This window comes from Falco rusticolus, chromosome 8, assembly GCF_015220075.1.
Source record: "Falco rusticolus isolate bFalRus1 chromosome 8, bFalRus1.pri, whole genome shotgun sequence".
Lineage (NCBI taxonomy): Eukaryota > Metazoa > Chordata > Aves > Falconiformes > Falconidae > Falco > Falco rusticolus.
The window spans coordinates 16996504-17024003 of NC_051194.1; the positions used below are offsets into that span (position 1 = coordinate 16996504).

The 27500-nt window shown below is 38.3% G+C and overlaps 1 protein-coding gene across 1 annotated transcript in view; it reads right to left on the bottom strand.

The window, feature by feature from the left end:
* The window catches only part of SLIT3 (slit guidance ligand 3), a 531438-nt gene that overhangs the window by 123001 nt on the left and 380937 nt on the right, over positions 1–27500 (bottom strand). The window contains exons 14-17 of the mRNA XM_037398361.1: positions 22677–22820; positions 19826–19989; positions 5932–6082; positions 4583–4657 (exon numbers count right to left, since the gene is read on the bottom strand). Of these exons, the coding sequence (XP_037254258.1) occupies positions 4583–4657; positions 5932–6082; positions 19826–19989; positions 22677–22820 (534 nt within the window). The remainder of the gene's footprint in view (positions 1–4582; positions 4658–5931; positions 6083–19825; positions 19990–22676; positions 22821–27500) is intronic.

Below are 27500 nucleotides of genomic sequence, written 5' to 3' on the forward strand. Positions count from 1 at the left end.
CCTTACCTCTGCCAACAGTAATGTCACCCCTCATCCCTGCCTTATGCAAGATCTTGCTGTGTTGAGTGAGAAGAACTTCCACTAGCAACTTCCACTTCCTCTGCACAAAGGCAGAAACCTCCAGCTCCCTGTGCTAGGGAGCAGCAGGTCCTGGAGCCTTTCCACCTGACAGGGATAGGATACCCCAAAAAAACCAAGTCATGGAGCTGCTCCCACTCTAATGGAGCTCAGAAACACATCCTTGTATTTCTTTTGCACTTCAAGCAGATTCAAAATACTCTTTTCTAACCACCCTGAAAAATACTAGCAACATAGGTCTTGGGAGCGTGGAAGCCACTGTAATGACTTTAGCTTTCAGAAACAAGTCATCCCTTTACACTTGCAAGATCAGGTGAGGTAGTACGGTAAGAATGCAATGAAAGCAACACAGAGGTCAGGGCACTTTGCAAAACCCACTAGAGATCCCAGTAAATTACTTCTCGACCGGGTTAGATCTGTCTACAGGAATCTACATCAACCTCTTTATTCCACTGTAAAAGCACTAAACATAAAGATGGATTAAAATTTAAGTTATGAAAATAGCATTATGTATATGGGATTCTGCAGCTAATTACTGAAGTCGAATTTTTTATTTTAAAGGCACATGCAGACATGTTAACCATACAAACCAGCAGGGCAATCTTAGCAATTTAATTCCTAAGTAAAATATGGCATAACTTTACATTATGGATCTGTGACCTTCAAATTTCTATATCAAGACTTAATTTTGTTTTGCAGTAAAATGGGTTAAATCCTGGGCTGACACATAGTACAATAAGATACAGCTTAGGAGGAATATTTACAAATGACACTCAAAAGATAATTACATATTAGAGGTGGGGTTGGCAGTACAACCTGTTGCAAAGGTGGTCTGACAGTACCCCTTTCTTTTTTATATATTTACTTTATAAAATTGGCAAGATTTAGAAGAATTTTAAAAAATAAAAGAATAAAAAATTTAAAAGAACTGTCAGGTGTCCTTTTCATGTTTAGAGGTAGATACTTTTTAGTTTTGTTTTTCTTTTTTTTTTTAAACAAAAGAAGGAAGTGCTTCTATTCCAGGAAATAAAGCTAACCAAAATACCATTTTCCTCATATCTCAAAACTCTAATATTTTTTTATGAAAAGCCTGAAGCACTCAAATAAATTCTGAATTCAAATTTGTTAATTGGTAACTACCATGTAGGTGTTCCATTCAAAGGATACATCTTCCCTGACAAAATGTTGGGATTTAGCTGAATTCTTAGTCTTTAACAGAGATATTTATGTTTCCTACCACAATCCAAGGAGACTGCAAGACATATTTTTTGGAAGATTTGAATTTTAGACACTAATTTTACAGAGATTTTTTAATTTGGATTCTTCTTTGAATGACATCTTCCATTGTCTCATAAAACAGTGCATGACACCAAGCTACAGTGTCTGTGCCAAGTTTGGGGCTGGGCACATTTCTCTAAAGTACTTACTCTACCAGTCCCAGGCAGTATTCGGAAGTAACGTCCTTGGCTGGATGGAGAAGGGGCCCCAGAGACATCTGTGAAGGCTATAAACAAACAGCTCAAGGCAAGGCCGTGGAGTAATTGTGTGTGAGGGCTAGGAAGGGAACCTCAATAAGAAGAGTAGTTTTGTCAGTGGCTAGAGAGAAGTACAGAGAAGAGGGACAGGACACTGGCCTTCTGGTGAGGCAAAGCATGGTGAGCATAGGAACTGCACCGAATCAGGAGATGAGGAACCTAGCAAGGGGCTGGAGCAAGGGTCCAACTGAAAGCTATTATGTGAATATATAATTAAAGACTATTTACACATATACACACTGAAGCAACCCTAATATGTCCATGCCAAATCTATGACTACTTCCCTTTGGAATCTTATTAGAAAACCCGAGACTGTGATACGCCACAACACACGTACAGACACAGACAATTGATGGAGCTTGAGTGACAAAAGAACAAATGTGAGCATACATCTAGAATGCAAGTAAATTCTCCTTAAGGTCCAATTTGCAGACCTCCTCACAGTGTTTATGTTATAAATCAAAGCTACACTTAAGCATAATGTAAGATGAGGAGGTACTAATATGAAACACTCATCAAGAGGAAGGAGGAACTAATCCCTCTATCTCTGGAATTATGCTGGAGCTTTACTAGCCACTGGAACCACAATACTCTGCAAGTAGTTTCTTTGCAAATTTCCTTGACAAGGATCTGTCACTAGTCTTAAACTAAAGGACATTCAGAGAGCAATCATTCAAATGCCTATTAAGATATCCAGATTTCAGATATTCAGATTAATTTCAGAAGAAAGAGAATTACAGAGATTAAATAAACAAAAAACAAAAAAATCAAAAAACCAAACCAACAAAAAAGGTGATTTAGGCTAACAGTCCACTACTTGAAGCTCTGAACTGTTTTCTCAAGCCTAGGAAGTAATGAAATTTCCAGAAAGGTTCCTCCACCTGCTGTTTTCCTTTAACATTTGAACAGACAAGGAATATGATGAGAGAGAGTCAATATTGCCAATCAAATAACAGTAAAATTTCTTGTCCCTTATACACACTGAAAAATGGGGGTTTGATCAGCATTCTTCCTCCTTAATTTAATAGCAGCAGTAAGACTTAATGAAGACCACATGCATCATTCCTGCCACACACACAGAGCTGCTGCATTAGGGCCATTAGCAGCAGCAATCCCATCCGCTGGCATTTCCCTTCATTTTCCTTCTTGCGTGATGGAGAGGTGCCTATTATTAGCAGAAGGACACTTAGTAAAGGCCAAATAATAACATAGAAGGAAAGGGATGTTTGTTTGCTCATTTTGTTTTTCCTAGTAACTCCTTCCCTTCACAAAATGGGACTAGGAAAAAAGAAGTCTCATCTGGCTTCTTAAGGATCAAGCTACTGGGCAAGGTTATGGTTAAAATGTTGTTCCACAAAAAAACTTCCTTTTCAGAAAATCCCTTTATTCAAATTCAGAAATGTCTTCACAACCTTAGGTAGAACAAAAGAATTAGCTCAAATACAAAGTTTACCTAAAGAGCCTCTGCTTGGAGGCTGTCACTAAAAATCCATGAGACACACATTTTATGAGGTATAGGGCACAACTTCTTTTTGCCATCTGTTTGAACTCAACCTGTGCAGTTCAGTTCTCCTCACCTACCAAGAACAAAGCAGAAAGATTTTTTTTTTGTTTCACAGGAAACAAATGCCTAAAAAATCCCCAAAACTCTGTTTCATGCTGCATTTATGCCTAACAACGCAGCCTGTCGAGGCATCCCTCGCACCTGAGTGATTGATGGGAACAGGAAGGACAGCACCATAACTTGACTACAGTAAGTATTAAATAAAATGAAAGAAATTATTTCAGCTATCACACCTCTCCAATTTTCAAAACATAAACCCTGAAGGTTTGATGAGGACAGATGCTTGCAATTTGTGTACATTTTTAATATACCATGCATTTTTCATTCTCATTTGCTGTCTACTTACATAGAAAACGGAGTGCTTCAACAATCTCAACAACTTTTTCTAAGTGCACCATAGCTACAACTTATGGTTCATTCACAAAATACTAGGCCAATACCAATGTACATAATTAATTCCCCAAGTCTGGTGGCCTGTGCTTGCACATACAACCCCCACTCCCAAACCTGCAACGCTGCACCTGAAAGTCTTGCAGAAATAAAACTAACATAAGAATCCCACTACAGTTGTCTCCAAAGCCCCTGGGATTTTACATGGGTACAAATGGCCAGGAAGCTCCAGATGGCAGAAGCCATGTGAAATGAATGCAGAACAAAATGCCTGGTTGGTTGGTTTTCGTAAATTACCTTGACTCTAGCAATAAATTCTTACTAAAAGTAAACAGTTAGATGAGACATTAGCAATAGGGCCAGAGGGTTAAAACTTTAAATAACTTCAGAAAGATCCATTTAGAAGACTATTAGGAGGTATCTAACAGATTACTCACTTTCCAAAACACAGCTCTTATTAAATACATACATTGTACAGTGCCAGGAGTCAGGCTGTGGCACAACCACGACAGGCTGTTCAACAGAATTATACAGATATAATTGAATGACTGATCTCTAAATTAACTAATTGATTCTCATCTTTAAAACAATAATGATCAAAAGAAGCTGCCATCATCTATATCTTATACTATTTTCCTTTGACTATTTGAAACAATCACACTAGTTGGAGTCACACAACACATTCAGAAGACAAAATCAATATGCTAAAATCTGTAGCCATCTCTAGCAATAAGCATACATCTGAATGAATTCTGGGACAGAATTCCCTTCAGTCTTCATAAGTCAAAGACTTTAAGAAATACAGCCTAAAGAACACCGAAATGTCAGCCTAGGGATCTTCATCTGTCTCTGTGGTTTACCTGGGCCTGTCCATCTAACAGACAACTCATTCTGTTTCCTTCAATTCACATTAAAAAAGTGATTTCAGCTATTACAGTACTAAACTAAAAAACCTCCATCCTTCTTCATAATCCAAGGCAGCATGTATTCTAACAAGCAAGTGACTCAAACTTACATTTTTCTGAGGTTGGGCAATTTCTTGAAAAGTCCGATAGCTTCCAAAACAGAAATATCGTTGTCATTCAAACGCCTGAATAGGAACAAACAAAAAGATTTGTAATACTTCACAGATGTCTATAGATATACCTCTGTGACATACAGGGCTGCCACACAGAGAACTATGACCTTTGTTAAACAAGACATTATCTGCCATCCCTCTCAGACTCCTAGAGTGAAAAGAGTTTAGCTTTGAAGGAAAGGGAACATAGAAAAGTATCTATAGTAAAAGCTTAGGATGCCTTTAAGAGTGTAATGCCAAGGGACAAGGTCAGAACTCCTCTTTCTTCCAACGCACAGGATAAGGGAATATTAAATTTGACCATTACACAGCCTCGTTTGCGTGACTAAACCTCCCTCACACATTCTGTTACGGAAGACATGCAATTGGAGATGTGGTCCATGTAAGCAGAAGGGATCTGATTTCATAACTGATTATGATAAATGATTACATAAAGTAGACTTTCCCATAAAAGTCTACTGGTCTTCAAAATTAATGCAATGGCCACTGCCTTGGCAGGCTTGGAATGCAGAATTCTTTCTCTGATTACATGTAGCTCCATTTTCCTGTGTAGAGACTTTGCAGTGTTTCTGGATGACACTCATATTTTTCTATCTTAACTTCAGATCATCAATTTTTATGGTTTAAAGAGAACACTTTAAGTATAATAAACAGAATGCTAACACAAAAGGAGAACTGTGTTTGAAGGGGCTGCTGATATAACAAAAGAACCAGATTTTTCAGTTACCAAGTAATAAACATGCTTTCTCCTACTCTCTTTAGCAGTATATGTTTATAATTTGTAAGAATCTCTAAAAGCAAGCAAATTTCATAAAATCACTTACCATACATTCAGAAAATCAGCTTAACCATACATTAGTTTTAGTGAGAGCCATTTCACCCAAGTAGCAGGCACTGCTGAGATGGAATGAGTTCCTGGTCACAGATTTAACTCTAAAGGGTTAATCCAGCTCTTAAAAATGACCAGATGCAAAGACAAAGGACTCAAAGGGAGAATGGAAAGGAACCACACAGCCTGGACCACATAACAGGTCAACACTTCAAGAAGACACACAGAGGCAGCTGATGCACAGGGCCATGGCTCCTTTCTCATTCCCACAGTTGGCATGAATGCTAAGTAAATAAGGGAGTTGTGGTGCTCCTTTGAAATAAAATTAACTTCCCCCTTTTCAAACAGGGATTAAAGTAGAAGGTGGCTTGAATTGGTTTGAGTCCCTCTTACAGCCTTTAAAAACTCGGAAACGCAACATGCCTTGCTAAGCACATCTTGGAGAGCCAGCACTTACAGATCAGTAGTATATTCAGGAAGGTGACTGGGTAGTCGGGTGAGTTTTTGGTTAGAGCAGTCTACAATTGTTCCCTCGCAGCGACACTTCTCAGGACAGACAAGGTCCATGAAACACTTCCCGGTGAATTTACTTCTGTAATCCTCTGACCCTGCAACAAAAGGAAAATGTATTCCAGCAAACAGTTCCTGATAACTGCGGCAATCGGAGATTTTATGGAATCTATACTCAACATTGCCTCCTGTCAGCTCCCCACCCCTAAACACAATTTTAATACTTGCCAAAGATTGCTGTTCAGCAATTTCTCAAATTACCCCCAAGACTAGCCTCTGTTTTTTCACTCTTCCCTTCATAGATTAATTCCTTGTCTAACAAGCCTACCTGTTGAGGTATTTTTGGAAGCACATCTAATTAGCTGCTGGAGTCTGCTTCAAATGAGCTCCAGCATAGTCACTTTTTCCCCTTTGGAACTTAGTCCAGCAACAAGGAAAAGGGATCTTATGAAAGCAGGAGCTATCTTGGTGCATTCAAATGACAAAGGATTTTTAAAGGTGTCATTAAAAAGGCCAGAATTTTCAGGCCTCGGACATAAGAGTTATTTTTGAAAGCAACCTTTTATGATAGAACCTTGTCAAATATCCAACAATTAGATACCTTTATTAGCTATGTTAAACAAACACCAAAGGAAAGTAATAGCAGTTTAAATCATTTTCATTTTAATTAAGGAACGGGTAGACCATACTTAGTGAGAAGCACTCCCTAACGTACCATTATACCATGATTGCCAGACCTCTCTGACTAGTTTTTTGACCCATTCTAATGAAATGCTTTTCCAATTAGGCTCAGTGAACTAATATGTCCTTTTCAGGTTTGGTTTTTCTCTTTTAATAACAGCAGGTTGGAAACTTGATCTCTGTGCTTCAAGGAACCAGGAGTATTAATAACTGTGTATGCAAGCAAAGTGTTGCCAAGACCCCGCCATGCAATACCTGCCCACACACTTCATATTTCATAATGGAAGCACCAGAATTGTCTCAGGAACTTTGTCCAGTGCCCAGTGATCATAACTACCAACAAGTATTTTTTAATGTTTCCAGAGTTTTAAAAGTTGATTGAAAAGCTTTCTCAGGAATGATCTGAAAAAAGTTTAGTTTTTCAGAACCTGAAAACATCAATAAAAACTTAAACCTGAGCTGAGATTTATTTTTAGAGACTCGATGACATTCATCACCTGCTTCCCCTTCCCAGACTGATAAATACACTACTGCTCATTTTATGACTGCATACGATTTTCTGCAAGAAAAAAAAAGTCACCTAAACCCACTATTATTTTAATTTATGTTACACATTACCTCCACAGGGTGATGCAGTGAAAGCAAGCAGTTCTGCAGGCAATCTAACATTTTGATTCCACAGACACACTTCGGTTTAGTTTGGTAATTCCGAACTAGATTATGAGAAACATCACATACAGCTTTGTACATTACCACTTCTGTGGTGCTAAATACTTTGCAGGTTATCATGTTTATTGTAAATTATACATCTAAAGTGAGACTTTGCTACTGGTTTTTAGCTTGACAGCACATCACTTAAAATATTAGGACCACTGGGCATTTTAAAGTATTATAAAAATACAATTTAAGACTTTCCCCACACAGCCATCATTTAAAATCTTATCCTTTAAAAAATACACAGAATATTTCCAGTCCTAAAAATTCCAGTGTTGGTAGTCAGGCTAAAACATCAAGTGATGATCATGTTCTAGCTTGACCATAAGAACATACAGCTATTCTTTCTTAGGTCTATGAGACATTACCTTTGGTTGTTTATGATTCCTTGGAAATAATGCCAAAGATGAACAGTTATCAGGACTAGAGTTTATTAAAACTGCTATAATTACAGTACACCACCAAAATTTTTCAGTTATCAGAAAATGTCTCAGAAATCCCCAAATTAACCCTTGAAGAAGTATTTCTAATCTTCATTGTAAAAGCTTTCTTTGAAAGAACAATCACAAACATCGTGAAGTTACACAGGGGAAAAAATGAAGTATAATTTTTAGTCTAATGATGGATACAAGATTTATCTTCCTATGGGGAAAAAAAGATGGGAAAGCAAGTAAAATGCTTTATGAAGGAGAAGAGGGAGTATGTAACATTAGAGGGTGAAAATCAGTTTTTGGTTTTCTCTTAAGCTTTCTGGCAAAGTAAATAAAGATTATTTACCACATTATAACAGCAGTCTCACTCTTGATGGCATACAACTTCCCACATTGCATCAGCTATAAGAAGTTGATCTTGCCTGGGCATCAGCACACTGACACCACACTTGCAACAGCGTTAAGCCCTGTCAGTTCAGCAGGAGAGGAAGGGAGCAAGCATCACCTTTGTACTTTTCTTTCTCTCTCTCGTCTTCCCCTTCCTTTTTTTATTTCTTCTAAAGTGAGTTTCAGTAAGAGTTACTCCAATAGCATCTACATGCTCAGCAAGTACTTGGTTATCCATTAGACTGTGAGACAGCAGGAGTCACCTGCCAAAGACTGGATAGGATTTACTATTTGACCTGAGCCTTGAGATCACTTGGGCAGGTGGCTGCTCTATTAAGATATTCCCATCTGGGATATTGATGTGAAATTCAGCCATCTGCTTACAGAACCATTTAAGTGCGCATATCCATTCCTACACACAGGGCTTTATCAGTGTGCTGCTGCAGGGCTCTGAGGGAACATGACAGGATTCAGGACGTACAACTAGCCATCACATGCATGTAGTACTTCTTGCACACTGTAAAATCACCTGTGGGCAGTTATTGAAAAGAGATGGAGGACAGGCACAGAAGAAACGCTTGGCTTCATTTTACTATTCCAGACCAACCATTTGGTCGTTTTCTTATACCTGAAAGCATGTGTGCACTGTAGCTGAGAACTTTGTCAAGCTTGGCTGAATGTAAAACATGACCTGGGAGTTTCTAGTAATTTCCAAAGTTAGGAAGAATTAAGTTTGCTGTAAAATGAGTAGCCAAGGCAACAGCAAAGCCTGTGTTTAACTGAGGCAACTGTGTTTATCTGAATTGCTCATTACTCTTGATAGCATTTTCATTTCATAACCTATGTGACACCACTATCAGGTACCAGGGCATTGCAGTTCCTCAGTATCATAAAACAAACACACACCATTCTACAAAACAGCAGTATTGAGACCACATTTCCTCAAAAATTTTAGGTGCCTTTCTAATACCCACATGGAAAAATTAAGCACCCGAGACAAATACCTTTTTGTCCTATTCTTCTTTTCAAGCACTGTTTAGCAAACTGGATTTCAGTTTTTAAAACTTGGCTTTGCCTGAAGGACTTAAAAGGAGTGATGTTCTGGACAAAAAAACCAATTTGTCTCAACAGGGGCTTGAATACTGACCTGATATATTAATTCTAGAAAAGATGGATGCAGCTGCCTCAAATTTGGGACCAAAAACATGATCACAGAGATCACTTAATCTAAAACTTGGACAAAACCCCAGAAATCCCAACATTTCAAGTAACCACTAGATCACAATTCTCATAGGTTTTCAGGAAAAAAAAAGAGGTACATTGTTTGTCATAACTTCACATTGCTTGTATTAACTCTCATCAGTAATTACAGATAAAAATCTAAGTATCTTAGATGTTCTTCTTCTGATGGCTCCACAACAGATATATAACAAATTTACAAGATGAGGTACTATTTCCATACAAGAAAACTTCTGTATGAGGCTCTCAAAGTCATTCACGAATAGGTGTAATTATCTCTACTTTACATAGGGGGGAAGTTAGGCAAAAGTATGTCAAAGTTCTTATTAAGCTGTCATAGCTAAAACGGCCCGTTTGGGTACACTGACTCAGCTTTGTGCTATGTAACTATCTGATAATACTATTTTCATACAGGCCATGTTACCCATGTCATTTCAAGAGACAAAAGATAATGCTTTGCAGATTCTTCTGAAGTTCTTTTGTAGGATACTTCTTCATAATGAAATGCCAGCACGTTCAGATTGCTCAGACCAGGTCCAGAGTTACGTTAAGTAGCAGGCACCTTGTTATAGAAACAGCATCCAAAGTGTACCTCAGGTAGGAGGACTCACTGGACAGCTCATACAGAAAGATGTAGCTTAGATTATTTATAAGGTAAGATGACAAAAAATGACTTTTCATCTCTGTAGGTATGGCTGGAATCACCCTTGAATCATATTAAATCAACAGGATGCCTAACATCTTCATTCTAAGAGCAATTAAACAGATTAATTACTTAGAAATGGTTATTCTGCATGCAAGCCCTCTGGAAAGTCTGTCGCAAACATCACTAGGGCTGCCCCCTGCAGTGACCAGGAATCTGGTTAAGCAACACTTCACCTTTTCCATTTTTCCTGTGAGGAAATGGGAGTCTCTCACCTTTTGATGCTTCTGAAAACAGCAGAAGTATCCCAGCATGCCATGCGGCAGGGAGTATGCAGCCTTCCATGGTGCTTGACAGAACCATGTTCAATTTGTATTGTTCTACCACATGGTTAGATCAAGCACAAAGGAAAACCCCATGAACAGCCAGAGTCAGAGTTAGGCAGCGCCAAAGAGAGAAGAGCGTTGAGAGGAAGCAGCATGGAGAAGCACAAGCTGAAGATTCACGGAGAGCTGCTCTCCACTCCACCCATGCAAAAAGGTGCTGGATACAAGAGGTCATCCTTTACGCTACAACTGCAGGAACACCCTGGAGCACAATTGGGGTTAGTGTACAAGAACAGAGCCCAGGCGAATTCAGAGACAGAACCAATATGATAGAAAACACTACCAAAGGACTGCAACCAGCTCCTTCCAGGAAGGATGTGCAACTTCCACCACGTATTGCATGCCCAGTCTACGCTACTCTTTGTTAGGTACTTACTCTCTCCTGGTGTCTCCTTTCAGTATGAATGACATTTTGCTTTCCTCCATTTATTTAAATGCAATCTTAGAAATACCGCAGCTTATATTAACAATAGTAGATTCTGAGCTGAGGGCCAAGATCTGGCATTAAATGCTCCCCAAGCCCCCTTTGAGCCTGATTTCAGTTCCCAGAGGCTTTTCATGCTGGTGGCACTTACACTGACAGTCTGTTTTTCTTTTTTTTTTTTTTTTTTTGTTTGTTTGGGTTTTTTTGTTTCAACCGCACTTTACAGCAAGGTAGCACACGTGCTACTACAGACATATTAAGGCAAACAGGAGTATTTTGTTATTCTGTTTCTTCGCACAATATTTGTTGGGTTTTGTATATAATTTGCTGATGGAAGCATTCTCTATTTCCAACACTCTGCATTATTTCAAACAGCTTTACTTCTTGTAACTCATTCCTGCAACTTTGACGTATAAAGTAGGGCATTCAGTTTTGGTTTGACTGGTCCCTCTGAAATAAAACTTCCATTGACTTTAATGTCTGCAGAGCTATGCCAGTGGAGTGTGTTTTTGAAAGTCACATCCCAAATGTTCTTGCAGGCTTCATGAACAAGAGAGGAAGTGGCTGTCCTCTGCAACTGCTCAGAACATTTTGCTGGGCTTAGTGAAGGTCAATGCTTGTGCTTTAATAAAAATAAATAAATAAACCACTTTCCTTAGTAAGGGGTTTGCATTGCCCAAAGAACGAAGTCAGCATCAAGCAGATTATTCATTGTCTACATGGAGAACAATGCAAGTATTTGAGCAGAGATGACAGATAATACACAAGGGGCTCTGCTTCACCATTTTGCTATGAACCAGCATTATTATGCAGAAAGTCAACACACAATTACTCGGGAAAGTAACTCCAGAAAATAAGTACAGTATTAACTTAGTCACCTCATACTGTGGGTTTACGTACAGCAACAAAAGTAAGACAATTTGATTTACTGTCTATTTTTACAATATAATAAAGAAATGAAAACAGCTTTTTAGGGAACCTAACACAATAAACCTTCAATCCCCACAAGCTGCCAAACTAGCCAGAGTCCTAACTGATACAAAATTTAGATTATTAATTTTCTTCTGTGACTCATGCATCATGACACAAAAAGGCATTAATTTTCTTCCATGATTCATTCAAAATATGCATAATGCTGCAATCCACACCTCATTTATTTAGAAATTATACCTATAACTAGCATTCCTGCCAATAATTTTGGATGGCTCTAGTGAAGAAGGATGCAGAGTTCCGTATCCTTATTCCTACACTGGTTTAATAATGCAGCAATTCTGGCATGGGCTCTTCAAATAAATTCATCCACAGTACTCTGTTAAGCAATGAGAAGTAGTAGTTCATATCTTCCAAAGACTTTTATATTATATACTGATTTACAGTATTAAGTGGACTATCTGTCATAAACTCAGTAGTTTCACTGTCAATGAACTCTTTCAGACCTAGTAGAAACAAACGCAGTCAGAGCCCTGCAAACGTCTTCCTGAGAAACCCTTGGAGAATATTTTGAGCAAGTCTCTATTCCTCTGCTGCACTAATTAAACACCGCTCACAATAACTGCCTAAGCTAATCATCAACTACAATGAACAAGAGGTACCAGTACACAAAGAAAAGTCTGGCAAAACCCTAATTTATGTCCCCAGAATACATGAGAAGCAAAATACTCCACAGGCACATTCTAGGGCCTTTCTGCTTGTTGCAGACTATTACAAAAATGTGCAGGGATATAGCCTTCTGCTTTGGTTTTTTTTGTGTGGTTTTTTTTTCCCCTCAAGTTGAATAGGAAAAAACAGGGAAGCAAGGTATTTTGTAAATTATATTAAAAAAAATATTCCATAAGCCTTTGGAGGTACATAAATCATTCTGCACAAATGTTTGCAAAAAATGAAAAAGTTGAAAAAGGAATTATTATATCTCCAGGTATTTGCCAGTTTTCACAAAGAACCCCACCCTTTAGATATCCTGTACATCCAAGCAGCATTGTACGCTTTGCTCTTAGTATTATTTCACCTCTGGTAATCCAAAATCTGTTTGTTTATCACTCACTGAATCTGCAGTTTGCTAAGAGTTTGTATATAGGACCCTATTTTTAACTGTCCCATCAAGCTGTAACACCTCAGGTGACTGCCGCAGTCTCAGAACAGTCGATGACAATTTCTCATCCAATTGCCAACTCAAACCTTCTTGCACTGGTTTTAGCTGACTAGCTCTCTTCATGCCAATGCCTTTCCAATTATTTTCTTTATTCTATTCAAGTGATCACTACACACACAAAAAAGTACTAACTTTGCATGTCTGATAAGCATTGCTCAGCTTAATCTCAACAGACGTGATAGCAATGTGAGAGAAAACAAACTGTCATACCTTAACTTTTGAGGTATCTTCGTTACAAGAGTAATCACTCAGCTTTCTGCCATAGCTAATGAAGACACCTCCACAGGACAGCTCAGATCTCAAGTGAGGAATCTATCCATCTCCCTACTCTGCCTACATGGGGAATCTAGGACAACTGTGTTACTTGGATGCATAAGTGATATGAGTGCATCTTTGACTCAACATTCATTCCCCCTCTTTTCATTGCCTCTACTGTAATTGCAAATAAGTATGTTGGCTGGTAACAAAGCAGTTCAGATGTTTATTTTTTTTGAAGACTGCTTCAACTTAAAAGTAAAATGAGACACAGCCTTAAAATAAACTTTTTAACTGGAACATGACAATTTACTTTCTTATTAAGAGCCATACTCTGCCAAACAGACCCACCTGCTTTATGTTAAGCTTATGCTTCCTTGAGTAAAATGACTTCCATACTGCCTACGTTTCCCCTACTGCAGCGCAAGAAACCGTCATCATAGTGTTCATCAAGAGCTAGTGAAGGGTTAGGGTCACTGACACAAATATTAACATAAAGATCTGAATTGCTATCAAAGATTTACAGAAAAGGGAGGGCTACAATCAGTATACAGTACAGCCAAATTACTTTTCAACAAGAACATTTCTACAGTACAAGAGAATTCAGCTCCATTAATATTAGTCATAGCAGTTGTGTTGTGTTCTCTAATGACTTCAACTTCAGAAAAAAATAATGCAAACTCAAGCTCAAATATATTCCGTTATAGTGTATGGTGAAAACTTCAGGTTCGTAATTATGACTTCAGTCTAGGACTTAATCTGCAGGTGATTTGAGGCTGTTAGACAACCTTCCATTCAGACAGAATTATTCTTACACACAGCAAATGCATATGCATATCCTTAGTTTCTCTATATTCAGAGAGTTTCTGAAGGTACTTTTGCTGAGTCTGTCTTTTGCAGGTGGGGGGGTGGGGGAAGTAAAGCAAACAGCATTTAACTGAATAAAACCAAAACAAAACATGCAAAAAACCAACCAACCAACCAAAAATAACAAACCAAAAAACAATCCCCTCAAAACACCCGCAGAAATAAATCTGAATACAGTTAAACTTTCCAGTTGTCCAGATCATAGGCAGTGTTTCATAGTCCTTTCCCTCCCTCTACTCAAGCAAAAGCCCTGGTGAGCAGAAGTGGTGGAGCTTGGCCTCAGACAGTATTTCCTGCAAACCTGACCAGGCCTATAGCAGCCTGTGCAGGTCTGCCAATCCCCACCACTGTCACCTCCAGTGTGGACAAACCCACAAGCTGTCAGGGCTTGGTGCCTGCTCAGGCAGGAGGTGCTGGAGACCAGCACGCTAAGGGCAGGCATAATCGCAAATCCCGGAGCACATGTGTCACTGCAGCTCTTGTATGAACCAGACAGGAGCAGGTGGATATCAGTGCTTTTCATCAAACAGAAAATGCTAAGGGCAAGAATATGAATACATAACTAAATAACTGTTCACTGAAAATGGAAGGAATTTGCAAAGTTGTCATCAGTGACTGGCAAATTATGGAAACAACTGAAAAGTGTTTCAATCAGATAAAATTATGTAAGATCTGAATTAAATTCACTTGCCTTTCATGACATTTAAACACTAGCTGAGGAGTAACAAGACATTACATGTTTCATTTTGAGAGCACAAAGAGCTTAAGTAGTGTTTACATGCCACTAAGAGCAGAGAAGGGGATAACCTAGGGGGACCAATGGACAGGGAACGTGTAAACTGTAGGGACCTGGCAAAAAGCCCCGACGTGCAGCCTGTGTTCTCCTGTCTAGGAACGCTCTGTCCACTGCAGTTCTGTGCTTCTACAACTGAAACAACGCAGAGAAGAGAGAAGGAAATTTCAATTGATGACAAGCAGTAGGAACTCTGTTCTGAAGTAGACAGGTAACCCAAGAAAGGTGAATATGTATGAAGACAGAGACTGGAAAAGACACATAAAGTATTAGAAGGAAAACCGCAATTAGTAAGAAGAGTTTTTATTAAATGCCTTAGAAAATGATGAGTGAACAAAGAGCAACTACATTGCTATCTAATAAGAGGGGATAACACAGGAGACCTGACACTAGCCCTAAATATCCAAGTTCTGGATCCATATGTACTACAGAAGCTGGCTTTGATTTGAGTTGGGTTAACAAGCAGCAGCGTCCAAAAAGGACAGAATTGTACTGGCAGATGGTTCATTGTCCTCCTCCTGTTATTCCCTGTGCTTTTGATTTGCACAGTACTGTCTGGAACTGAAGTAACTAAAGTCAGTTAGATACAATGCATGCCCCAATGCAAGATGAAGCAGGAAGAAAGGGTTACTTCATGATATTTCAAATAGCAACCTTATTTCTAAGAATCAGGAGATAAAAAGCTTTTGTGATGTGTTGCTTGTAGATATAGACACTCTTCGATCATTAGCAGAAATGGTTTGTGTCAGTACAGCAGGTAGAACTTTCATTGCTTTTGAAAAACACAATATACTGAAAAACACAAACATATCACAGGGAAAATAAAAAGATACACAGCTGAATACAAGGGCAGCTCTCTGCAAAAGCTATTTCATACACAGTGTCACACAGCAATCAAGGATCCTGCCAACTCTTGAAGTGACAATACGCTACCACAGAGACAACACAATCTGCTCATAGAGTCATTTCCCTTCCTCCTGAAGCCCAGTGCTCCTTTAGAAAACAAAACTGCTGTGTAGTGAACTTAATCAAATGCTACGGGGCAGAAGATTTTTGTTGTTCTTTTTTTCCCCTATTCCTACTAAGAGTGGGAGCCTCCAGTGACCTAAGACTGGCAAATACCATTGGATCCTTACTTTGGTGTTCATAATGGAGAGATGCAGCCAAAACCAAAAATGATCAACAGAATATCACTGTTGTCACTGAAAATGACAGTATTTCACTTTTCTAAACAGGAGAGGTAATTAGTCACAGCCTATTCCACCAATTTCTTTTTCAAGAAAAAAACTTTTTTAGTCTCAGATTCTATAGCTGTGGGGAGAGAGCTGAGCAAGAGGGAGGTTTATTATTATTTTGGTGCATCACATTACATGAAAGGCAGAAAAACACTGGAAATTGTATCTATTGCAATCTGAGGCTGAAACATATTTGATAGCGTATATTCAACAGCTTTGCTTGTCTCACAGCCCCGGGCAAAAACATGCCCCTTTCCCTGCTGTTCCTTCATTTCATGCTATAATGCTTCCAATTCTCCTTTTAAAAAGAATTATGTACATTATCTACCTGTTGCACAGAATCTCTTTCTTATGGCCACTCATAACCTTTGCAGATGTGTCTCCATCATTATCAGTAAAAGCCTGAGTCATTTGGTTCAGGGAGGAAATAGCATCTAGGAAAAGTGCCTCAATAATCAAAAAGGCGGCGGCAAGTTGTTCTTGCTAAATAACTATCTAAAAGGGTGGTGGGGAGCTGGAATAAAAACTGGAGGAAACAATATGCAGAACAAAGTTTTCTAGATTTGATTTTTTTTTTTAATTATGCTGCATATTTCTGTCTTCACAATTTCACTTTATCAAATACAGTTCTATCTGGCCCATCCACATGTCTGAATGTGACATTACCTTCCTGATGTTCCTGTACCATTTCAGACTGATGAAACTTCAAATATCTCAGCTTTTCTTCCCCATTCCTGATAACCACTACTCTCTCCTATCCTTGCACAAAAAGCACTTCCCTTTCCTCTCTCTTAATTTTACTGAATCACATTTCTTTTCATGCCAGGTCCTTCCTGACAAGTCCTCTTTATGATACTTTGTAGACTCCAAATCAGAGTGGAAAACACACATCACTTCAGGATGACCTCAGGATTTTACAACTTCCAAACTGGTCATTTCCCTGACATTGAAGTATTAAGCTCACCTGAGTTTAACTACTCATGGGTGTGATCCTGATACTGGCTGTGTACCTCTGCTCCCACAGAGCTCACCCTTTCCATGCATCCTCATCACTTGCCAAAGGTCAAAGATCAGGTCATGATAAAACGCCTCACATTGCTTCCTTAACCAACCCCTCACATTCAGTGTGCTTTCCCCCACAAAATCATCTTTCTGACCACTGACATGTACTATATGTATTAAAATGAAATGAAAATATGACTACATGAAAACATCAGGATCCTGAAACAAGAACCCTTTAAGAAAAAAGATGCATATTTACAAAAGGATTAAAAATAAAAATTCTTTTCTCATACACTGAGCAAAAGATGAAAAAATAGACAGGAAGAATCCCACAGCTAACAAGGACACTGACAAGTTACTAAGCTCTGCCATCCCAGTGGGATTGTGCAGGCTCATCCCTGGATAACACAAAGCACTGCTCAACTGTCTGACTTTGAATGACGAAGATTCATACCTCACGGACTTTTCTGCAAAGAGACGTGCTGTGTTAAATCCTGGGATGAAACATCTTCTTCAAGATGAAAACATGGAAAATTCCTGCTAAATGCCATGTCTGAAGCAGCCATGATTCAAAGGGACAACTTGAGTAGAACAGGTGCCAAGGATGTCTGTTCTCTTGATTGATTTACAAACTAAGAGTCTTCTAAACCATTAGACGTTTCCCCTGTCTCATGTGAGCAGACAGTGAGTCGAGTTCAATGTATCTCATTGCCATCTGGAAACTCTACAGGCAAGGATATCTTCTCTATTGAGCTTTTGAATAGAATTAGTTTTCATCCAGCTGAAATCATTGTTCTGAAGCTGTGCAATCCCTGCTCTCCTTCATAAGTCAGGTTTATGCCTTTTCCATGTGGTTTTGATATACTCGTAGAACAGGAGACCAAGGGAAGAACAGCCTAATGCCTCAAGGAAAGGACCCCCAAGATAAGAACTCACACAAAATATTATTCTCAATATCACCAGGTACTGTGTTCTGCATTGTTGCCCTTCTTAGCTATGACCTTTCATAAATGATATCAGATGGTGTTTGCGTTATCCAATAGCCTGTACCATTGTTCAAGGCATGCATGCACATACATAACATTAATTTCTCTAGCCTATTAATAAAAGCAGAAGAAAATAACAATGGCAAATTGGGTACAGATTTATACTGATCTGTTTTTTCAGTCTACTTTCCTTTCTAAATTATATTTATGCATTTTCATTTCCAGTTTCTTTAAATACAAATATTACTGACTAATTATCTTGTTACTATGATGGACACAATCCAAAAACCTAGATAAAAGTATGTCATAATTTCAGTTCTGGTTATAAATTTTGTGGCTTGAATCACAAGTGATTGAAGACCTTAACAAGCATGCCCAAGAAAACCTCACTGCAAATGAAGTTATCTTTATTTTATTTTCCCCAGAAAGAGAAGGTTTAGCTCAGCATATTGCTTGCAGAGATACACAAAGCACAACGGCTTGTTTTGGGTTGCTGCCATTCAGTTTCATGCTGCATCCCCATCTAGAGTCATTAATCTTTTACCACCAGGAACACAATTAATCACGGTTGAGGGTTTTTTTTTTTTCAGAGGAAAAAGACAAAAATCATAGTAATTTTTATAGAAAACACTGCAAGGTACTCCATCAATAACAGTAATTTTTCTTCTCAGTACACACCAATAGATTTGCTCACCGAAACCTGCTTGTCTTTACAGTATAGAAACATGCAGTAATCTAAAATACATACAAACAATAGAAAAAAACACTTGAAGAAGCAGTCTGCTTAGTGGTGCTGTGTAAGGCAATGAATGTCCTTTTACTGATAGCTGGACAATAAAGAAAGAATGGATAGGGTTGAGAAAAAAGTGTTTACATTACTGCAGAGGTTATTATTAGGTGGAAATATTTTTCCACCTAGCCCATAACACAAGATCTTTGTCTAAACTATGATACAAGTTTTGAATCAAAACTTACTAAAAACAAATATCTTACCAACTTCGATGGTAGTTTTACTTAAATTAGTGCATGCTACATGTGGATATATATAAAAAACAATGATCTATGACAGTATGTGATTCGATGCCATCCCCTTACCCCAGCTGCATTCACATCCTAGGTCAGAAATACCCACTGCTAGTTGTATAAAAATCTCACTCATACTGTTCTCAGCCTTTTAGGTCTGAGAACTTACCTGAAACTCAGCTCTCATTAAGGTCAGTAAGAGTTCTGCCTGAATACAAATGAAGATCCATCCACCTTCTACCCCTTCAAACTATGTGATTTGCTATATGGCTTCATATACTTTTTCACTGTCTTCCTTTGACATTTATAACCTAGTAATTTTTTAAAATTAAATGTCACAAGGCTTTCTCTTTTTCTTTTCTTTGTTTTTAAGACACACAGAAGACAGCTACAGACTGCCACCCCTCCCTCTTTTTTTTTTCTTTTTTCTTTTTCTTTTTTTTTTTTTTTTATCCATAATGTAATTGGCTTTCTGGAGAACTAACTGAATTTTCCAAATTTAATTTTAAAAGATGCTCTATAATATCCATTATAGCAAACACTGTCCTGCAGATTCAATTAGTAGGCTCTCTGGACCTGCTTATTTCTGAATTGAAAGTGCAGTACAGCCTGGATAAATGAATTACCTGAGCAGCGGAACTTCTTGCTCTTGATCTGGCTGATTCGTTTGTTGGCAAGGCGACGCGGATTGCTGCATCGAGCGCCGCTGGTTTCTATCGGATTATCCTGCAGGTAATCAGCCAGCCACTTCAAATGGCAGTCGCACACAAATGGATTCTGAGCTAAATGTCTGCGAGAAGGATGGGATGTTTAATCAGAAGTGACCTGTGACACTGTACTCCATCACTGTTTTTCACAAACGCAAAACTGAAGAGTAGAGTAATTGAATAAGCTTCCAAAAACCCAGGCCTGGCGGAAACCACACAGAGCTGCACATGAATGGGAGAATTCTGTGAGTGATCACATTTCGTAGCTCATTAAGCCTGCTGCAAGTCCTTTCACAGAGGAAACAAAAATTAAGATAGCAAAGCCTCTGTTAAAGGACACAGACCTCCTGTCTACAAAGTCCAGTGTTTTCTCCTGAAAGCTTGACATGTTGCCTTTTGAAAGAAATGCACCTTTTTAGATGCACCTGACCTGAAGATCATTTTGTATCCTAAAATATATTTTCTTGGCAAGCTCAGTTTCCTAGGGATTAAAATGTGAATTAGTAAGATGCCTTGGATCTGTGGGCAAAGCCAGAAGTGATCTAGAGGTCTTTTCTCAAGAGTGAAATTGATATCTGCATATACTCATCATGCCTAATAGTAGTACCCTTCTATGCATTTTTTCCTGGAGCAAAAACTTTTACTACTGAGACTGAACCGTTCATGCAAGGTAGAACTTGACTTTATCCTTCACCAAAATTTGCACAACTTATTTCCCACACAACTGGAAAGAAGTATTATAGCATGATTTTAACTGGGTATTTAGACTTGTTGATAGAAATCTGCTGGAGTATCTTCGAGAGAAACAGCATTTCTCTGCTGCTGTTATGATTAATTCTGCTTGACAAAGTTGAGCACTATTATCAAGAGAATTTGTCAGGTCTTTCTCAGAGCCTGATTCTGATCTTAGTTAAGTTTACTTGCAACAGTCCCTCTAACTTCCAATCCCTCTTGTTTCCAAGGGAGTAGGACACGGCTCTCCTGTAACTGCAAAGACCATTTAAAAAAAAGACAGATGTTTAAATTTGGTTTGAACAGAGGTGTAAAATTATAGTCTCACAAGAACTGTGCTCTGTTACTGTTAGTGTGTTATTTCCACCTGTAGAAACTTCTTTTCTTTTCTGTTTGTGGTTATATTTATGAACGGCCACTTAACAGAATAAGTATAAAATAATACAGGGCAATGGTTGTCAAGGACTGGGAAGTGAAAGCATCCATAGCAGCAAGTGCCTGAAGAAACTAGATATTACTATTGCAGTAGAGCCATTCCTGGTGTGAAAGGTCCAAAGAACAAGCAAGCATTATAGAGATAGGATATGGGACTGTTTTTGTAGCTCTAGAAAAAAAAAAAAAGCAGAAAATAGCACTCACTTGCAATACTAAAAATGGGAGAATGATTCAAAACATTTAATGAAAAACTGTCTTGATGTGAAGCAACAATTCCATTCTAAGTAATGGCCACCAGGAGTGCCAACAAAACCCCATGGAAACCAAGGAGAAATATTTATAACGTAAGGGTGTTGCCTATTGTTTAACTTGACAAACCTTCTATACCTCTGTAAATGAACCTCTGTGTCACCCTTGTTTACACACACACACATATATATATATCTGTACATATATAGCATGCTGCAGCAGAAGAAAGCATGGTAGAGGTGTGGGGGGCAGGACTGTGAAGAGCAGTTATACATGATTATTCCAACGCCTTAACGGTCTGTAGCAATACCTACTGGCCTAAGGTTGCCTGAGGAGGTAGCAGGTACCCTGCTGCTAGAAAGCATCCTTATTACTTCATCTTTATATGAACTAGAACATTTAAAAACTAATTTGGCCAATGCATTTCTACTATTAAAATATATATATGTGCATGTGTATATATATATACACATTTCCATGACTACAGTATGTATATGTGTATATATATACATAATGTGCATATATATTGCAGTGTGTGTATATATGCATACACGTTTTAATAGGGAAAATGCATGTATTTACATACTACATAAACCCAGAGCCTTACATCTATATATGCGCGAACAAATATATATAAACACACATACACAATATTGGGTGAGGGGTTCTTCCTTGTTTTTCATTTTATCAGGCTGCCAGCTCCAGCTCTGAAGTATTTACTTTATTATCTTACCATTCACAGCTTTAGGATGAAACCTTCTTCTCTAAAATGTTGAGTAATTTCCATACTTTTGCTTCCAACTTTGCTTCTGATCCCTTTTTAATGCCTCCAATTCAAAGACTCTCAGAAAAATATTTAGTGGGTTTTCTTAATGGATCAAATAATACAATATATCATTCTCCTTAAGTGGAATGTCAGCTGAAATATGGTTTCAGAAGTTATGAACTATACAGCAGGACTCAGAACCAGTAAGGAGAGATACCAACTCACTAGCTCATTATAAATTGCTAGGCAATAGTTTTAATAGAATTCTGCTGTATTCATGTATTCTTAAGAGTTAAATTTACATATAATCTTCCCAAGAAACAGTATTAATTAATTGTTCTGGGAGCTTAATACACATGACATTTATGTCACTGTGGGCAGGCTGTATCAATACCTGGCTGTGCTGAATTTACACAATATTTCTTTTTTTTTTTTTGCTCCTTTTATTTCTGTCAGAAAAGGAGGGGCTACCACCTTGAGGTCTCTTCCAAATTGTCTTAACGTCAGATGCAAAGCCTTTGCAAAGACAGGCAACATCTCTGGAGGAAAAAGAGAGAGCTGTCATTTATGATATGCCTGCATACTCACAGGGTCTGGATCGATCGGAGAGGTGCAAAGAGCCCCTTGCTGATGGTCTGCAGTTTGTTGTCATAAAGAGATAGCAGTTTGAGATTATGCAGACCTTGGAACGTGTTTACTCTCAGACAGTTGATCTTATTGGCATTGAGAAGCCTGAAAACAGAGGAAAGGTTTATAATTCATTAATCTTGTAATAATCAAATAAAGATAGACTGAACTTTGGGGTTAAAACTAAAAAAAATATTAACCCAGTCAGCAAAGCCAACTCACGTTTAAAGGTCTCCATTTGCCTGTTACATTAAAAAGGTGAAAAAACCACAGTCAACACTAGTACTCTCATAGCTGTGGAATATACAAACATATAACAGTGCCAACTATCTTAAAATAGTTAAGAGAGATTATTTTTATGCCCAGCCCTCCCATTTTTTCAGAATTCTACACAAATGTTTAAAGAAGCCTACCTCAATATACATAGAAATAGCAAATATTACCCCACCTTGCTATTCCATGCACACACTCACACAAAGTCCACAATGAGAAGCACATTCGGTTTTGTGGTTTTTTTTTTTTTTCCCAATTTTCTCTGCCAGCAGCTGTCTTAAGTCTAACTGAAATACCTGGAAGTTTGACATCTTTTGATAAGTAGTGCAGGGTTAATTTGATCAAGGAAAGAAAGAAAACATGATTCTCCTCAGAGATAAGAAGAAAGAAGTGTAGGGTTTGGACTAAAACATGCGGAAAGGCAAGCTCACTGCATACCTAAGGATAGTCAAGCAGTGGGCCAGGTTGCTCAGAGGAGTTGTGCAGTCTCCATCATTGGAGGTTTTGAAGATGATATTGAACAAAGCCATGAGCATCCTGCTCTGACCTAACAAGGGGACTCTGCTTTGAACTAGGATTCTCCAGTCTCACGGCTACTGATCACCAGCGGTCCCTTCCAGCCTGCACTGTCCTACAACTCTACCAACCCACACCATTCCAGTTACACCAGGCTCCTGTGCAGTTGTGGAAAAGCAGTACAAAGACAATTTACATCCTTTTTTTTTTTTTTTTTTTTAATACATTTTGCACATCAACACAGCAACCAGTTGGCTAATCAGTTCAGCCAGAAAATCTTGGACAGTACTTCTGCAAATTCTCTTAGATTACCCAGCCAGAGTTCTGTCATGTATAACAAGTATATACAATCCCAACAACAAGCTGGATCTCCCTCTGAGACAATCAAACCAGAGAACACTTAAAACTGTCATTGTCATCTACATATGTGGTATTTAACACCTAGAAGGAAAACAGGCAGGAAATGACCTATTCTTACAAATGCCAAAATCCATATCTTTTGACTACTATCTGCCTGAGAAAAAGGGTACATTGCAAAAAATACATGCTGTTAACTCAGTTCTCTTAGTCACAAAATTCTTGCTACTTGTCAATGAATTTGAAGGGCTTAATATTGCAATATTGTGGCTCTCCGAGAGGCACCACACTAATACTAAATCAGAAAACAAATGTGTTTATAGGTAAAAAGAAAAGACACCCTCATAGCAAGCAAATGTACCATCTTAACACACCTCTAACAGCACAGGGAGCTTCCATTTTCAAAAAGCTGCACATACACTACTACAGACATCAGGGCAACCTATCAGGGAAGAAATGCATGCATAGTAACTGCACATGATGCTCTTCTTTTGCTCCAAAAAATAACTTCAGAAGGTGCTTCCCCTGCATAGCACCCTGCATTTGCATTCCTGAAGCCTTTGGAACACTGGGCACTAATCACAGCTCTCTGCTCCTACTGCCATTTTGGCAGAGCCTCATTACTGCAGTAAATGGCTACAGTAATTGTGATACATAAAAGATGGATGCATACTTGAGTAGAGCCCTTTTCTCAAGAAGAACAGGAATGCAGTGCTTTGGATTGGGAGTGTGTCAGAGCAGAACTCACCTTTCTAGCCTATAGAAAAGTAAACTATCATTTTACCTTTTTTCTTTATATGTTTTGGAAAACAAAGTTTGACATTAGATAAGAGGAAGTCCTATGGAAGGCAATGATGGATAAATGAGGTCACATTTTTTAATTAACTAATAGCTAAAATAATTTTATGAAATCATAAGCAGCACTACTATGACCCCTCTGGAATCTGTATTTCTTTATGTGACACCTATTCCACACTCCTGTTGACTCCACTAGAAGTAACAGGGTAATTTTCATATTAGGCTAACAGGAACAGTTCCTCCCATGAATTTGACTTAGGAGATTTTTGTCTCAACAGTAAACATCAATGTTATCCCTTTCTACTTGCTTCTTACAGCCATTTGTATGTCCAAACCAAAGCAATCTTCATCCTTTCTCAATTCTCATGAATTATGCATTTCTTTTCAAGCTTGTACATTATATTTTCCATAAAGAATAGGTTAACAAGTTATCAGAAGGCAGAATTAGCCACTGACTTTTGAACAAAATCCCCAGACATGCACTTAGGCATTAAAAATCCTTGGGTTTCTACTCCCTGTCCTTGTGCACTGGTCCCAACATTATTTTTAGGTAACGCACATTAGCTTAGACTGGTTGTTCCATGACAGAGACTTGGTACCTGGAGTTACACAGGAAGAAAACAGAAAGCAATTATGTACTTTGATTTATTTGGCTAGGTTCTAATTTTTTTCTAACCTTATAGTAGTACTTTATGTTGCAAGCAGTACTTGTAACAAAGTATAAAGCAAAACAATCTCCATAGTAAGAGAATTACAACTCAACTACAGTTGTATTTGTATATGCAGACAACCAGCATGTCTTTTTGTGATGCTTAGAAAAGCACACACAACAGAGCTGTGTTGCACAGATGCCGTTCACTCCTGTGCAAAGAGTGGGCTTGAAGTTTAACCATCATTGATCCCACTTAACAAACCCTCAGAGCAAAGCTGAGCTAGAACTGCCATGAACACAGGATTCAAATTCATTCTCTGATTAGTTTCAACAAAACATGAATAAACCCAATGCTGGAAATTCGAACTTAGAACGTGACAAGTCTTCCTGGCATGAATTTTCAATGACTAGATTCATGGTGATATAATCTGTGACATTTCTGTGAGAGCCAAATACCAAAAATGAGAGAAAATGATCCTATACATAGTCACAAATACAGAGGCACACTCTCTCCCTTACATATTAGAGAAAGTAATTTGGAAAAAGAAAGTGCTTGTGCAGACTGTTTAGAAGTGGGAATTCAGGTTCTACACAGCTTTTCTGAGGTGACAACACCTATTCTGTACGTCATCTATGCATATATGTGCAGTACCTACATCTAAAGAGGACAAATAGTGTGCTCAATACTAACATAGGTGTAGCCATACTCAGGGGACCATGAGATAGACTAATGTCCTATTTCTGATCAGAATCAGTGAGAAGAGGGGAAGGGGGGAGGAGTGAAAAAATTTGAGAAAGCAGAATAAACCATCCCTAAAATTTTTTCCTCCTACTTCCTGTGAGTTACAGGATGATTCCTGCCAGAAGCATTAAGGTCTATATTCCTTTCAAAACTCTCAGTTATTTTAAACTATCCACTCTATGGATATTCTCCAACATAAATTCTAATTTTTTGCTTAATCTTTTCTCACTATCACAGCCAACCTAATGACATCTAATTATTAATTAGGTATACAAGGCTGGCCTCACATAGAGTTAAAAGTGGTTACAAGAGGGTTCTTTTTAAAAACTAGGAAGAAGAAACACTGATCTTCCTTAAACACTGAACCAGGCTGTAAAACATACTAAGGGTTCCTTTTATTGGACCCACACCAAAGGAAGAGACAATATTAAAAGCTGAGTCCTATTTTAGCAAGAATTACATGGTATTTATTCTCCTCCAATTTATGGTGAAGGTAAATTCCGCTATTTTTCCTATTTTGTTATCAGCTTGATTGGATGAGATTTACACATGACCTCCAGATGTAGTGCAGCATTCAAAAAGAGGTTAAAAATTCAAGTAGAAATAAAACCTCCTACTACCCAGAGGAATGATGGATTATTAACTCAAGTCTCCATTTTCATCCCTCTGGATATGTTATAAACATGAAGAAATCTCTTGCAAGTCCAGGACCACCACAGAATACAGGAGAATGGTTAAAGACCTTGTGGTTTACACGCCATCGAGAGTAATGAGCAGAGCAGTATTACAATTCCATGAACCCATTTCCCGAAAAAGTGAATGTGTCCACACACATTGAAATAATAATGTGTTTTTCAGCTAAGCCCTTTGAATGAGTGTGTACTGAATTGGCACTGTAATTGTATCAGATGCTCTTAAGCACCGTCTGCATAATTAAGATGGTCCCATAATTGAATTATATGCCCGAACATAATTTCAAGTGATTAACATTTAAATAACATTTTGAACTCCAAAACCGAAATGATTGAAAAAATTGGTTTTTAAGGGCAAATGGGGATGTTTATATGGCTTTTACCCTTAGAAATGTTTGTATTTTCAGCTCAGTGAGGTCAAGTAACCAAACTATCAGCAAATAACTACACAACTCAGAGAATGAAACAGCAGCCTCACAACCTTAAGAGAGGCTGGAGACTGCAGGTTGATTTCTGTTGTGACAGGATGGTCCAGAAATCATTCTAGGTACATTAATGAGCCAAAAGGAAAGTGTCAGGGAGAAAAGCTGCACAGAGCCACTGGAAAAATTCTCTTTCTTTTTCACTAGCTTTGTGTTTTGACAGTGACGACAACATGATGAGAATAAAAACGTCTGGCATCCCATGAACTGGCTGGCACATCCCACATGCCAGACTCCACTGGGGAAAAACGAGAACTCATCAGAAAAAGAAAG